A 12142-nucleotide genomic window follows, 5' to 3' on the forward strand; every position below is an offset into this window, starting at 1 on the left:
TCATGCTCCATGAAAAATGAAACAGAGTTAAATATAACTTTACTTTTTCTGTCTGGAAAACCTTTGACATCTGTTTTCCCAATAACAACACCGCTTACACTCTGAAAAACAAAAAGGTTATAGAATACTCATATTAAACCAGATGTACAAGGTAAACTTGATTTCATGGACTTGCTATATTTGACTGGTTATATTAAACATATCTGAGTAGTAACCACTTTAATGTATTTATTCCAGCTGCATGTAAATGAACATAAACTTCAACTACCTATAAACTACTACAAAGCAGTAAGACAGTTAACCCAGTCCTCTTTGCAGGTATAGTTTAGTACGGAGCATATTTCTACTTTATTACTAATCACTAGGAGGAGCACTGTAACTGTCCTAGAATCACGTTACTTACTGAATTAATTAAAAGCATATGTATAATGCGATTTAATCCCCTACGTCCTTCTCGGCTTCCTTTCATATACGGGTTTGAGGATGATCCACGTAAAATTGTTGAGTTTCCTAATCCAAAAGTACTGGATATTGATATAAATCAAACTTGTATGCCGCAGCTGGGGAATCGGCAAGGTCCAGCCCTCAAAACTCTAGCTGGGCCAATTACTATGATCCTTTAAAATCTTGTTATTCATTTTAGTCTCTACCAAAAACATTTGTAAATTTTCAAAATATGGCTAAAAAGGCCTAGATTCCTTTTAATCGTACAAAGGCTACACTTAATTAAGTACATATGAATGGACCTAGCAGCTGCTTTTCATGTGGCAATAAATTGTGCCTTTGAAAACGTAGTATGACTTTAAAACATCCCTTGTCCTAACTGAAGTGGTAGCTGCCAGGCTGTGTTTTAGAGTAATGTATTAATCTATTTTTAATGTGACGGTTCACGGGTTCTGAAGACATGACCACTTTGCTAAGGAAAACAAGGCTAATACAACAAAGCAAGATCCCGGACTACCGCAAAAACTTTCTCTTCCCAATCAAGCTCGGTTTTAATGATCTGTACCTTTCAAAATGGAGAAAAGGAGTGTCATAATGTCACTTCAAAAAGCAAATAATGAAAGTAGCAACTCGCAGGTTAACAAGCTGACCTAGTAAGGGTCATGATTATTGGAGACTCCTGAGTTTATATCAAGAATTTGACAAAGCAACATTTTATTTATTTATATTGATGTTATTGATGCCTGTTCACTTGTTTTGATGTCTATCTCCCCCTTTCTAGACTGTAAGCCTGTTTTGGACAGGGATTGTCTCTATTGCTGAATTGTACTTTCCAAGCGCTTAGTACAGTGCTCTGCACACAGTAAGCGCTCAATAAGTGCAATTGAATGAAATAATGAATGACATCCATTTTTCCACCTGGCAAACTCGTCTTTGTCCTTGTGAGCTCACTGTGAGCAGGGAGCTTATTCCACTTATTCTTGTGCTTACTCTTATTCTCTTATTAATAATAATAATAATTAAAAAATGTATTTGTTATGTGCTTATTATGTCCCAAACACTGTTTTAAGCACTGGGGTAGATACACATTTTCTTGCGTTGTACTCGCCCAAGAGCTTGGAACAGTGCTCGGCACATAATAAAGCATTCAATAAATTCCATTGGTTGATTGGGAGCAGGGGGTGGAATGGAGAGTGTCTTGTCTGTGCAGGGGGAGGGAGTATCAGGCAGGAGGAAGGGTGGGAGCAAGGGGTGGATATCCTTGGCTGGTTTCTTCTAACTCCTTCTCCTGCCATCGGGGCTGCCCATCCCTGCCCTCTCCTCTTGCTGTTACCTCTTTGTCATCTGATGGAGCCCTAAGATTCTTCTACTACGGAAACTAAAACTTACACTTTTGGCAATATTCCACAGCTGGGTTTATTCGGGACATAACCAACTCTAGTTTCCCCAAAGACACAACAATTTGCCTTACTCTGTTTTCACTCGAAGCCAAAGCTGCCTGTAACACGGCAAAGTAATTTGGCATCAGTTTGGGACTGGGCTGAAACTGTTGGCTTTGTCTCATGGGTTTCTGAGTTGTGACGGCATGTGACTACCTAAAGGACACTTTCTATCTACACCTTCCTATCTCCATTAACCAAATGGTTCATTCATATAACAATTATTATTATTATCATCCATTTCCCTCCTAGGAGAGAGGGAATGTAGGACAAATTAAAACATGGGGCTTCTTTGGTTCCTCAGCCATTGAGAATGTGATTACGTTGCAGTACTTTCTATCCTTTGAATATAGTTTCCCAAAGTGGAGTCTGTAGATACCCAGACAATAAATCACTCTGTTTAGCACAAGAATACAACCGTGCCACAGGAATCAGTAAATCAATCAATTATGAACTCTTCTGATTCCTCTTAATGGGCTGTTAATGTTAAAGATCAATTCTGTCCCAAATTAGCTTTATTGGGGGTTTATTTTCCTGCCTTCAGAGGTGTAACATCTTCCTCTTTCCTTTGTCAACTCCCTCTACTTCCTCTCTTTTCAGGAAAGAGGACATTAGAAAAAAAAGATCCGAGACCGAGAAGGTTGGCTTCCCCTGACAAAACCTGAACAACAGGGCTAAAATATGAGAGTCAAAGACAGAGCAAGAAAACTGATCAGAGTCTCAATAAAATCAGCCTGGCAATCAGATAGGTAGAATGTGATCAGGGTTCTGGGCTGGACTTAATCATATAGAGCTTCAGAAATTACTCTCCTGGGTGCCCAGGACTCTCCCTACAGGCTTTAGCTATGCATCGATGGGGAGATTTCTGATGCAGACCAGAAGAAGGATCTCACTCTTGAAAAACCCTCTTCATAAATATATATTTAATTGAGGGGGATCCAGATAATAATAATAATAATAATGTTGGTATTTGTTAAGCGCTTACTATGTGCCGAGCACTGTTCTAAGCGCTGGGGTAGACACAGGGGAATCAGGTTGTCCCACGTGGGGCTCACTGTCTTCATCCCCATTTTACAGATGAGGTAACTGAGGCACCGAGAAGTTAAGTGACTTGCCCAAAGTCACACAGCTGACAAGTGGCCGAGCTGGGATTCGAACCCATGACCTCTGACTCCAAAGCCCGTGCTCTTTCCACCAAGCCACGCTGCTTCACAACATTCATTCATGTATGCATGCATTCAATCTATTCATCAAGTGCCTACTGGGTACAAAGCACCGTATTAAGTGCTTGGGAGAGTACAATATGACAACAAACAGACACATTCCCTGCCCACAATATAGTCACTGATTCTAGGCAACCATTGAGATATTCACATCATGTCTAATGAGCAGTCAATAGAAGAATATATGTTGTCCACCTAAACGCATTTTGGTTTCACAGTGCTGAGTGTACAATTACTAATCTGGTATTCAATTAAAAGAACACTACGAGGTCTCTGATCAGTTCAAATACTGAATTACCCAGTTGATACCAACAGTCACAGAGACTTACCCCATAGGCAACAATCTCATTAGTTTTCATTTTCTTAGCAGGAATACAAAGTAGCTTCGTTATTCTCTATCTAATAATTAGCTAACGCAGCAAGTCTCTAAATTCCTGTCAGTGACATAATCTTGAGGTAATAAAATCTCATCATATAAAATTTCATTAGAGAATAACCAAAGGAACAGGTCATCGAAACTTACGGAATGAACCATATTGGGCTGCAGATCTGAAAGCGCAACAGTGTTCTGAGTTGAAAAGTAGTGTGCCATTCTTTAGCTGAAATATGAGGATATGATTTAGATCTGAAAAATCAAATACATTAAATACATCAACTTGCTACGGAAAGTCTCGTTTGTAAACAAGCTATTCTACATTCCTTAGGAAAGATCCCTTAAGAAAGACCATTTTATCTATCCTCTGAGAAAAGTTTCTTTCCAGTCTCCACATAAAAAGGCACCGTCTGGGTGTGAAGAGCAGATATGATCTTGTCTGTAAGGCATGTACTCGTGCCGTGGTCAAAAACTTTTCCAAGGGTCCCGAGGCCGTGTTCTTCCTCCAGGTCGCTTTCTTCCCTTATACTGTAAAAGTATACTATGAAAGTAAGAAGCAGCATGGCCTAGTGGATAGACCACGTGCCTGGGAGTCAGAAGAACCTGGGTTCTAATCTTGGCTCTGCCGCTTATTTTCTGTGTGACCTTGGACATGTCACTCAGCTTCTCTGTCCCTAGTTCCCTCATGTGTAAAATGGAGATTAAGACCATGAGCCCATGTGTGACATGGACTGTGTCCAACCTCACTAGCTTGTATCTACCCCATCTCTCAGAACTGTGCCTGACTCATAGAAAACATTTAACAAATGCCATAAAAAATAATTAGTATGGGACTCACGGTCTTAATCCCCATTTTACAGATGAGGGAAGTGGGCACAGAAAAGCTAAGTAACTTGCACAAGGTCACACAGCAGACAGGTGGAGGAGCCAAGATCCTTCTGACTCCCAGGGCTGTGCTCAATCCACTAGGCCACACTGCCTCTATCTACTTATTTACGTCTTCCTCCTGCTACAACAATCTGTAAAAATTTACATTTGTCTATTCCATTAGATTGTAAACTCCTGCAGGGCAATAGTTAGGTGTCTTGCTTTGGTTCAACTCTCCCAAGTGCTTAGTATACAGTTTTGCAGTCAGGAGGGGCTCATTAAATGTCACTGATGATTATATTGTTGATGATGACAATGCGCTTAAACTCCTTTTTATGGTATTTGTTAATCGATCAACGGTATTTATTGAGTGCTTACTACATGCAGAGAACTGTACTAAGAGTGGGGAAGATACAAGCTAATTAAGTTGGACTCAGTCCATATCTCTCATGGGGCTCACAGTCTTAATTCCCATTTTACAGATGAGGTAGCTAAGACCCAGAGAAGTGAGTGACTTGCCCAAGGTCACACAGCAGACAAGTGGCAAAGCCAGAAGTAGAACCCAGCTCCCCCAGCTGCCAGGCCCGTGCTCTCTCCACCAGGCCCGCCGCTTCTCTGCTGCTGAATACCCCTGGGGCAGCTACCCAAATGGGTATTCTTTAAGTCTAGGGGTTCGGCAGGTCAGAGGTCCCCAACTTCAAAACTAGTCCTGAATTTAGCAGGAGCTGCAGGAGGAGGGATCAGGGGTAGCACAGAACTGGTTTCTTGGGTCCCCCCTCCCTCATGTCCACAGTTAACGGATATTGGTTTCCCTAACCATTCTTGGACACTGACATTGCCTCCCTGTTTGCCCCGGGGGCATCTGGCCTGCCCCTTAAACCGGACCGTTATAGATTTCTTCACCAGAGCATCCGAGTTCTATTAGGGTAACCCTTCCAAAGGAAAGGGCTACTTTGCATGCCAGAGGAAATGATCGAGCAGTAAGGTCCTTGCCCAATCAGGAATCTCGTTAGGAAGCTGGCCAGGCCCGGTGAGCAACAGAGGCCAATGCATGTTTTCGTTTCGGACGAGTTCCTGGCAAGTTCTGAACCTTCTGTCTGGCGAAGACCGAATCCCTTCTGTCTGGCGAAGACCGAATCTGGCTACAGACATCAATCCACTGCCACGTTTTCCTGTGTAGAAATACTACATCTATGTGCATTAAGCCATAGGAGCAAAGTACATTCGGTACCAATCGGATGCCATTTCTGAAGGAGGTAACTGAGTCCCCCCGCCTGTTCTTGAGAGGCAGCATGGACTAGGGAAAAGAGCAACACAAGATCCAGATTCTAGTCCCAGCTCTGCCACCTAACTAGTCTGTGACCTTGGGTAAGCCTCCCCATACCTCAGTTTCTTCATGTGTAAAATGGGGTTAAGATACCTACTCTTCCTCCTGCCTAGGCTGAGAGCCTGGGTGGGTCAGGAACTGTGTCCAATTGATCAATTAATGGTACTCATTGAGTGCTTACAATGTGCAGAGCCCTGTATTAAGTGCCTGGGAGAGTACAATACAACAGAGCAAGCAGATACGTTTCCTGTCCATAATGAGCAATCTGATGATCTTGTAGCTACCCAAGACCTTAATAAAAACCATTATTATTATTACTCCCCTTTGGAGATCTCAAACCGTCCAGTACACATGCCTATGAGTTAGGTAGACATTCCTGGGACTTTGGCCCACATTTCTAACTCTAAAGAAGACTCAGGTTTGAACTAGGACAACCCAGGGTACCCTCTCTGGCAGAAACCACCCCAGAAATAGATGTTTTAGAGTTTGGAAGGACCTGAAGCTACAGGAGGTTGTTTGGAGGCATCAAGAAGCCCTGGCGGTCCAAGCACTGTCCCAAGCCTCCTGCGCCTGTAGAATCCCATGAGGAATTCTTCTCCTTCTCCTCTCTTTGGGAAGAAGATTGATCTAATGGATAAAGCCCAGAATCCTGGAATCAAAACGACCTGGGTTCCAATCCTGGCCCTCCCACTTGTCTGCTGGGATCTTGGGCAAGTAGCTTCATTTCTCTGTGCCTCAATTATTTCCTCTGCAAAATGGGGATTAAGACTGCGTGCCCCATGTGGGACAGGGACTGTTTCCAATATCCCAGTGCTTAGTACAGTGCCTGGCATATTCTAAGCACTGAACAAATACTACAATTATTATTATTTGGAAGTGGATGATTCACCACCCTATTTTTATATCTTTAGGATAGAAATCATCTGAAGGAAAAACAACCAGGCATTCCCATTATAGCAACTATCTGAATTTTGAGTGGAAGGCAGCAGTTTTGTTAAATGAATAAACTGAGCCCTCTTTCCTTAAAAAAAAAAAAGGATCTTACATACTTTAAAATACAACGCTTTGCATTTGGTTCTTCTGTACTGTTCTCATCACCTTGAAACCAATAAACTCCCTAAGTTTAATTCACAAAAAGGGAGGTAAAATAGTGGCCAAAAAATGCAGATTTCAATTTTAGCAGTGAAATATTTGCTTTATGTTTATTCATTAATATGTACAAGAAAGATATGTCTGTCTAAAAAAAGTTCATATTTTGAGATATGCAAAACTAAGAATTACATTTTAAGAAAAATGTCTTTAGGGCAGGGAGAATGAAATCTAGTCTCCCTGTACGTCATAAAGCTTTTACATTAAATTGCTTGGCATAACATGAAGATTGAGTATTTTTCCAATTAAATTGCTCAATCTAAAATAAGATGAGAGGTCTCAGAGGAGTTTCTGGTTCGGGGGAGAATGGATATAGATGGAAAGATCTTCTTTAAACCTGGATGTGGTTAACAAAAAATTCTTTTGGCACATACTGGGAGAAGCAAGAGGAAGAGATTTCCTGAATCCCTACCCAATCTTCCAGGGTTCAAGTTTCTCCTGGAATTAGATTTTATATATATGGATAGTTCTCCTTTGTAGTAGAAGAGGCCACTGACAATGAAATTCACCTATGGCTGCCTGTGTACTTGAAAAGGCAAATAACAGATCCAACATACCAGCCACAATGTGCATCCACAAAAGCTATTATTATTACTATCACTGAGCACTTACTCTGTGCAGAGTGCTGTACTAAGCAGTGGGGTAGATACAAGCTAATTATAATAATTATATAATTTAATAATAACAATATATGCAAAACACTATGTGCCAAATTGTTCAATCCTGGGGTAGATACAAGGTAGTCAGATTGAACACAATCTCTAAGCAAAATAGGGGCTCTGAGTCTAAGAGGGGAGGGGTTACAGAGATATTATCCCCACTTTACAGATGAGAAAAATGAGGCACAGGGAGGTTCAATGATGCGCCTAAGATCTCACAGCAGGCAAGTGGTGCAGCCAGGACTCGAACCCTCCTCTCCTGATTCCCAATCCTGTGCTCTTTCCACGAGGCCACGCTGCTGACATGTTTGATGTTTGCAGTACTTGGAATTAGATTACCTGTCTTCATTAAAGTAATTTCCATTTTTAGTACTTGCTAATGCAAATGATTGATACGATCACTATTTCTGTCCTGCTGATCACTTGCACTCCTGTTTGGCCCAGGAAGGGGAGTTGGTTTTCTTAGCAGTAATGGCATTTACCGGGTGTTGGGTGCAATGCATTGAACTGAGAACTACAAGAGCTCGTAGGAATGGGCAGGAATATGTCTGTTTGTTGTTAGAGTGTCCTCTCCCAAGCGCTTAGTACAGTGCTTTGCACACAGTAAGTGCTCAATAAATACAATTGAATGAATGAATGAACCAAAGTACATATTCGATCTCTGCCAAGAAATTTACATTCTAATGGGGAAGGCAGACTCTGAGTCCCATGTGGGACAGGGACTGTCTGACCTGATTAACTTGCATCTACCTCAGCGCTTAGCACAGCGCTTGACTCACAGAGAAGAAGCTTGGCCTAGTGGAAAGAGCTCAGGTCTGGGAGACAGAGGACCTGGGTTCCAATCCTAGTTCTGACTCTTAATAATATTGCACTTGTTAAGCGCTTACTATGTGCCGAGCACTGTTCTAAGTGCTGGGGTAGATAGAGGGTCATCAGATTGTCCCACATGGGGCTCAGTCTTCATCTCCATTTTACAGATGAGGTCACTGAGGCACCGAGAAATGACTTGCCCAAAGTCACCCAGCTGACAGGTGGCAGGGTGGGGATTAGAACCCACGACCTCTGACTCCTAAGCCCGGGCTCTTTCCCCTGAGCCACGCTACTTGGCTGCTCCGTGACCTTGGGCAAGTCACTTTCCTTCTTTGTGCCTAAATTCCCTCATCTGCAAAATGGGGAACCAATACCTGTTCTCCTACTAGAGAGGCCAGAGGAGCAGCCTGCCTCAGAGGAGAGAGCCCGGGCTTGGGAGTCAGAAGTCCTGGGTTCGAATCCTGACTCTGTCACTTGTCAGCTCTGTGACTGTGGGCAAGTCACTTCACTTCCCTGGGCCTCAGTTCCCTCATCTGTAAAATGGGGATTAACTGTGAGCCTCATGTGGGACAACCTGATGACCCTGTATCCACCCCAGCGCTTAGAACAGTGCTCTGCACATAGTAAGCGCTTAACAAATACCAACATTATTATTAGAAGAGTGCTTGGCACAGAGGAGGCAGCAGCGTGGGGATTAAGACTGTGAGCCCCACGTGGGACAACCTGATTCCCCTGTGTTTACCCCGGCGCTTAGAACAGTGCTCTGCACATAGTAAGCGCTTAACAAATACCAACATTTTATTTTTTAGGAGGCGCTTAACAGATACCCACACTATTAAGGACGACGCCGACGAGGCGAGTGAGGGGACGGGCGGGCTGAGGCGACGCCGCCGGCCTCTTTCCCGCCTTTTCCTTCCCGCCTTCTTCGCGCGCGCGCGCGCACGCGTGCACGCACGCGCCCCGGCCCCGAGACCCCCGCGCGCGCCGGCTGGCGCCGGGCTCCTCTCATTGGCTGGCGCCGACGTCCCTTCTCCCTGACTCGCCCATGGGCCCTTTTCATTGGCTCGCGCCGAAGTCCCGCCCTCCCCCCCCCGCCGCTGCCCCGCTCGTGTGAGGGCCGCGCGGACAGGGGCCAGTTGAAGGCCCTCGTGGGGCCTGAGTTGGCCTTCTGAGCTCGTGGTGGGCAGGGAAGGCGTCTTCTCCTTCCTGTCTTGCACTCTCCCAAGCGTTTAGCCCAGTGCTTTAATAAGAATCATGATGACGATGGCATTTGGTAAGTGCTTACCACGTGCCCAGCACTCTTCTCAGCGCTAAATAATAATTTTGGTACTTCTACAGCGCTTACTATGTGCCAAGCACTCTTCTAGGGCTAAATAATAATTTTGGTACTTGTTAAGCACTTACTATGTGCCAAGCAGGCTTCTCAGCACTGAATAATAATTTTGGTACTTCTTAATTGCTTACTATGTGCCAAGCACTCTTCTAGGGCTAAATAATAATTTTGGTATTTGTTAAGCACTTACTGTGTGCCAAGCACTCTTCTCAGTGCTGAATAATAATTTTGGCACTTCTTAAGCGCTTACTATGTGCCAAGCACTCTTCTAGGGATGAATAATAATTTTGGTACTTCTACAGTGCTTCCTATGTGCCAAGCACTCTTCTAGGACTAAATAATAATTTTGGTACTTGTTAAGCACTTACTATGTGCCAAGCAGTCTTCTCAGTGCTGAATAATAATTTTGGTACTTGTTAAGCCTTTACTATGTGCCAAGCACTCTTCTCAGTGCTGAATAATAATTTTGGTATTTCTTAGGTGCTTACTCTGTGCCAAGCACTTTTCCAGGGCTAAATAATAATTTGGTACTTGTTCAGTGCTAACTATGTACCGAGCACTCTTCTAAGCGCCAAATGATAATTTTGGTACTTGTTCAGCGCTTACTATGGGCCGAGCACGCTTCCAAGCGCTGGGTAGATACAAGGTCCTCAGGTTGTCCCACGTGGGGTTCACAGTCTTCATCCCCATTTTCCAATGAGGAAACTGAGGACCAGAGAAGTGAACTGACTTGCCCAAAGTCACACAGGTGACAAGGGGCAGAGCAGTGATTAGAATCCACGACCTCTGACTCCCAAGCCCAGGATCTTGCCATTAAGCCATGCTGCTTAACAAATTATCATCATTATATTTGTTAAGTGCTTACAGAGAAGCAGGTTTGGGAGTCAGAGGTCATGGGTTCTAATTCTGACTCTGCCACTTAGCTGTGTGACCGTGGGCAAACCACTTAACTTCTCTGGGCCTCAGTGACCTCATCTGTAAAATGGGGATGACGATTGTGAGCCCCACATGGAACAACCTGATTACCTTGTATCTATCCCAGTGCTTAGGACAGTGCTAGGCACCCAGTAAGTGCTTAACAAATATCGTCATTATTATTACTGTGAGCCAGGCACTGTACTAAGCACTGGGGTAGATAGAAACATTTCGGTGTGGACACGGTCTCAATCCCCATTTTACAGATGAAGAAACAGAGGCACAGAGTAGCAAAGTGACTTGCCCAAGGTCACACAGCAGAAACATGGTGGAGCAGGGATTAGAATCGATGACCTTCTGACTCCCAGGCCGAGGCACTAGCCAGTAAGCCATGCTACTCTGACAGACTGGATAAGGAACCCAAAGTTACACTTCCGCAGATTGAGCTCAGTTGGTTTAGGTTGTGGTTGTTAAAAGATCTTAGTAGTTTATGCGTTCTTATGTTTTATATCGTAACCTAGCACTTCCCATTTAATTTTTTTTTAATCCTCACATCTGAAGCCTAGTAGGAACAAGCAAAACAGTTCTCACAAAAATCCTAGTTTGTTTTTTTCCTTTGGTTTGTATCTTTCCTGGGCTCGAATGTTCAAATGTATTTCTGTGACTGGGCTTTCTACAGGGCCCTTAAGAAGTAAATGATCACAGTGTTTCATAACAATAATAACTTATGATTTTAGATATTATTTGTGTTGATTTGCACACAGGGCGGGTGGATTTTAGAGCAGGGACTAGGAGAAAGCAGACCCATCTCTTTATCTTATGCCTGAGAATAAAAGAAATCAATGTGATTCACTTCTATTTCATAAAGATATTTGCCCCTGCTAGTAATTTTCTGACCAAGAGGTCACTCTTCATTGAAAATTTGAGTGTGACTACATAAATTCTCTGCTTCAACTCCAGATTATAGGATCTTTCATTTCTTCAATTAAATAACTGAAGATGGGTACCACCTGTGTGCTCTTATTTATCATGTCAATAAAGCCCATTATAGTTATACTCTGTTGATGAAAAATCGCATGCCAAACATCTGTCAGCCAGTGTTTTTTTTGTTTGTTTTTATTTAGGTCACCCATTTTATTCAATACAAACCACTGATCTGAAGTTTGTTTCAAAGACTCGAAGCCACTGATTAATAGAAAAAGAGACTAAGCATATGGCTATCATTCCCATTGGGGTTTTGCCAAGTAATCACATGGGCAAGAGATATTTATTGTATCAATATGCTACTATTTGCCTAATTCATTCATTTGATAGTATTTATTGAGCGCTTACTGTGTGCAGATCACTGTACTAAGCACTTGGGAGAGTACAGTACAACAACAAACAGACACGTTCCCAGCTCGCAATGAGTTTACAGTCTTCCCTGCCTACACCGAGCTCATGGTCTAGAGGATTCCGTACTAAGCACTTGGAAAAGTCCATCATAACAGAATTGGTAGACACATTCCCAGCCCACGATGAGCTTGCAGTCTAGAATTTCCCAGTAAATGGAAATAAAAACTCCAATAGACTGTTAGCTCTATGAAGGCAGTGAACTGGTGTC

The 12142-nt window shown here is 43.1% G+C and overlaps 1 protein-coding gene across 2 annotated transcripts in view; it reads right to left on the reverse strand.

Moving 5' to 3' along the window:
- MEIOB (meiosis specific with OB-fold) overlaps window positions 1-9224 on the reverse strand; it is a 28205-nt gene extending 18981 nt beyond the window's left edge. Inside the window, exons 1-3 of one of the 2 annotated variants that reach the window (XM_001520097.5) lie at window positions 9123-9224; window positions 3630-3705; window positions 44-101 (exon numbers count right to left, since the gene is read on the reverse strand). In XM_001520097.5, coding sequence (XP_001520147.3) covers window positions 44-101; window positions 3630-3698 — 127 coding nt within the window. In that variant the 5' untranslated portion in view covers window positions 3699-3705; window positions 9123-9224. Of the gene's footprint in view, window positions 1-43; window positions 102-3629; window positions 3732-9122 lie in introns of both variants that reach the window. The other variant, XM_007657223.3, reaches the window with a different exon arrangement.
- Window positions 9225-12142: the final 2918 nt, after the last annotated feature.

The sequence above is a fragment of the Ornithorhynchus anatinus genome, chromosome 21 (genome assembly GCF_004115215.2).
Source record: "Ornithorhynchus anatinus isolate Pmale09 chromosome 21, mOrnAna1.pri.v4, whole genome shotgun sequence".
Lineage (NCBI taxonomy): Eukaryota > Metazoa > Chordata > Mammalia > Monotremata > Ornithorhynchidae > Ornithorhynchus > Ornithorhynchus anatinus.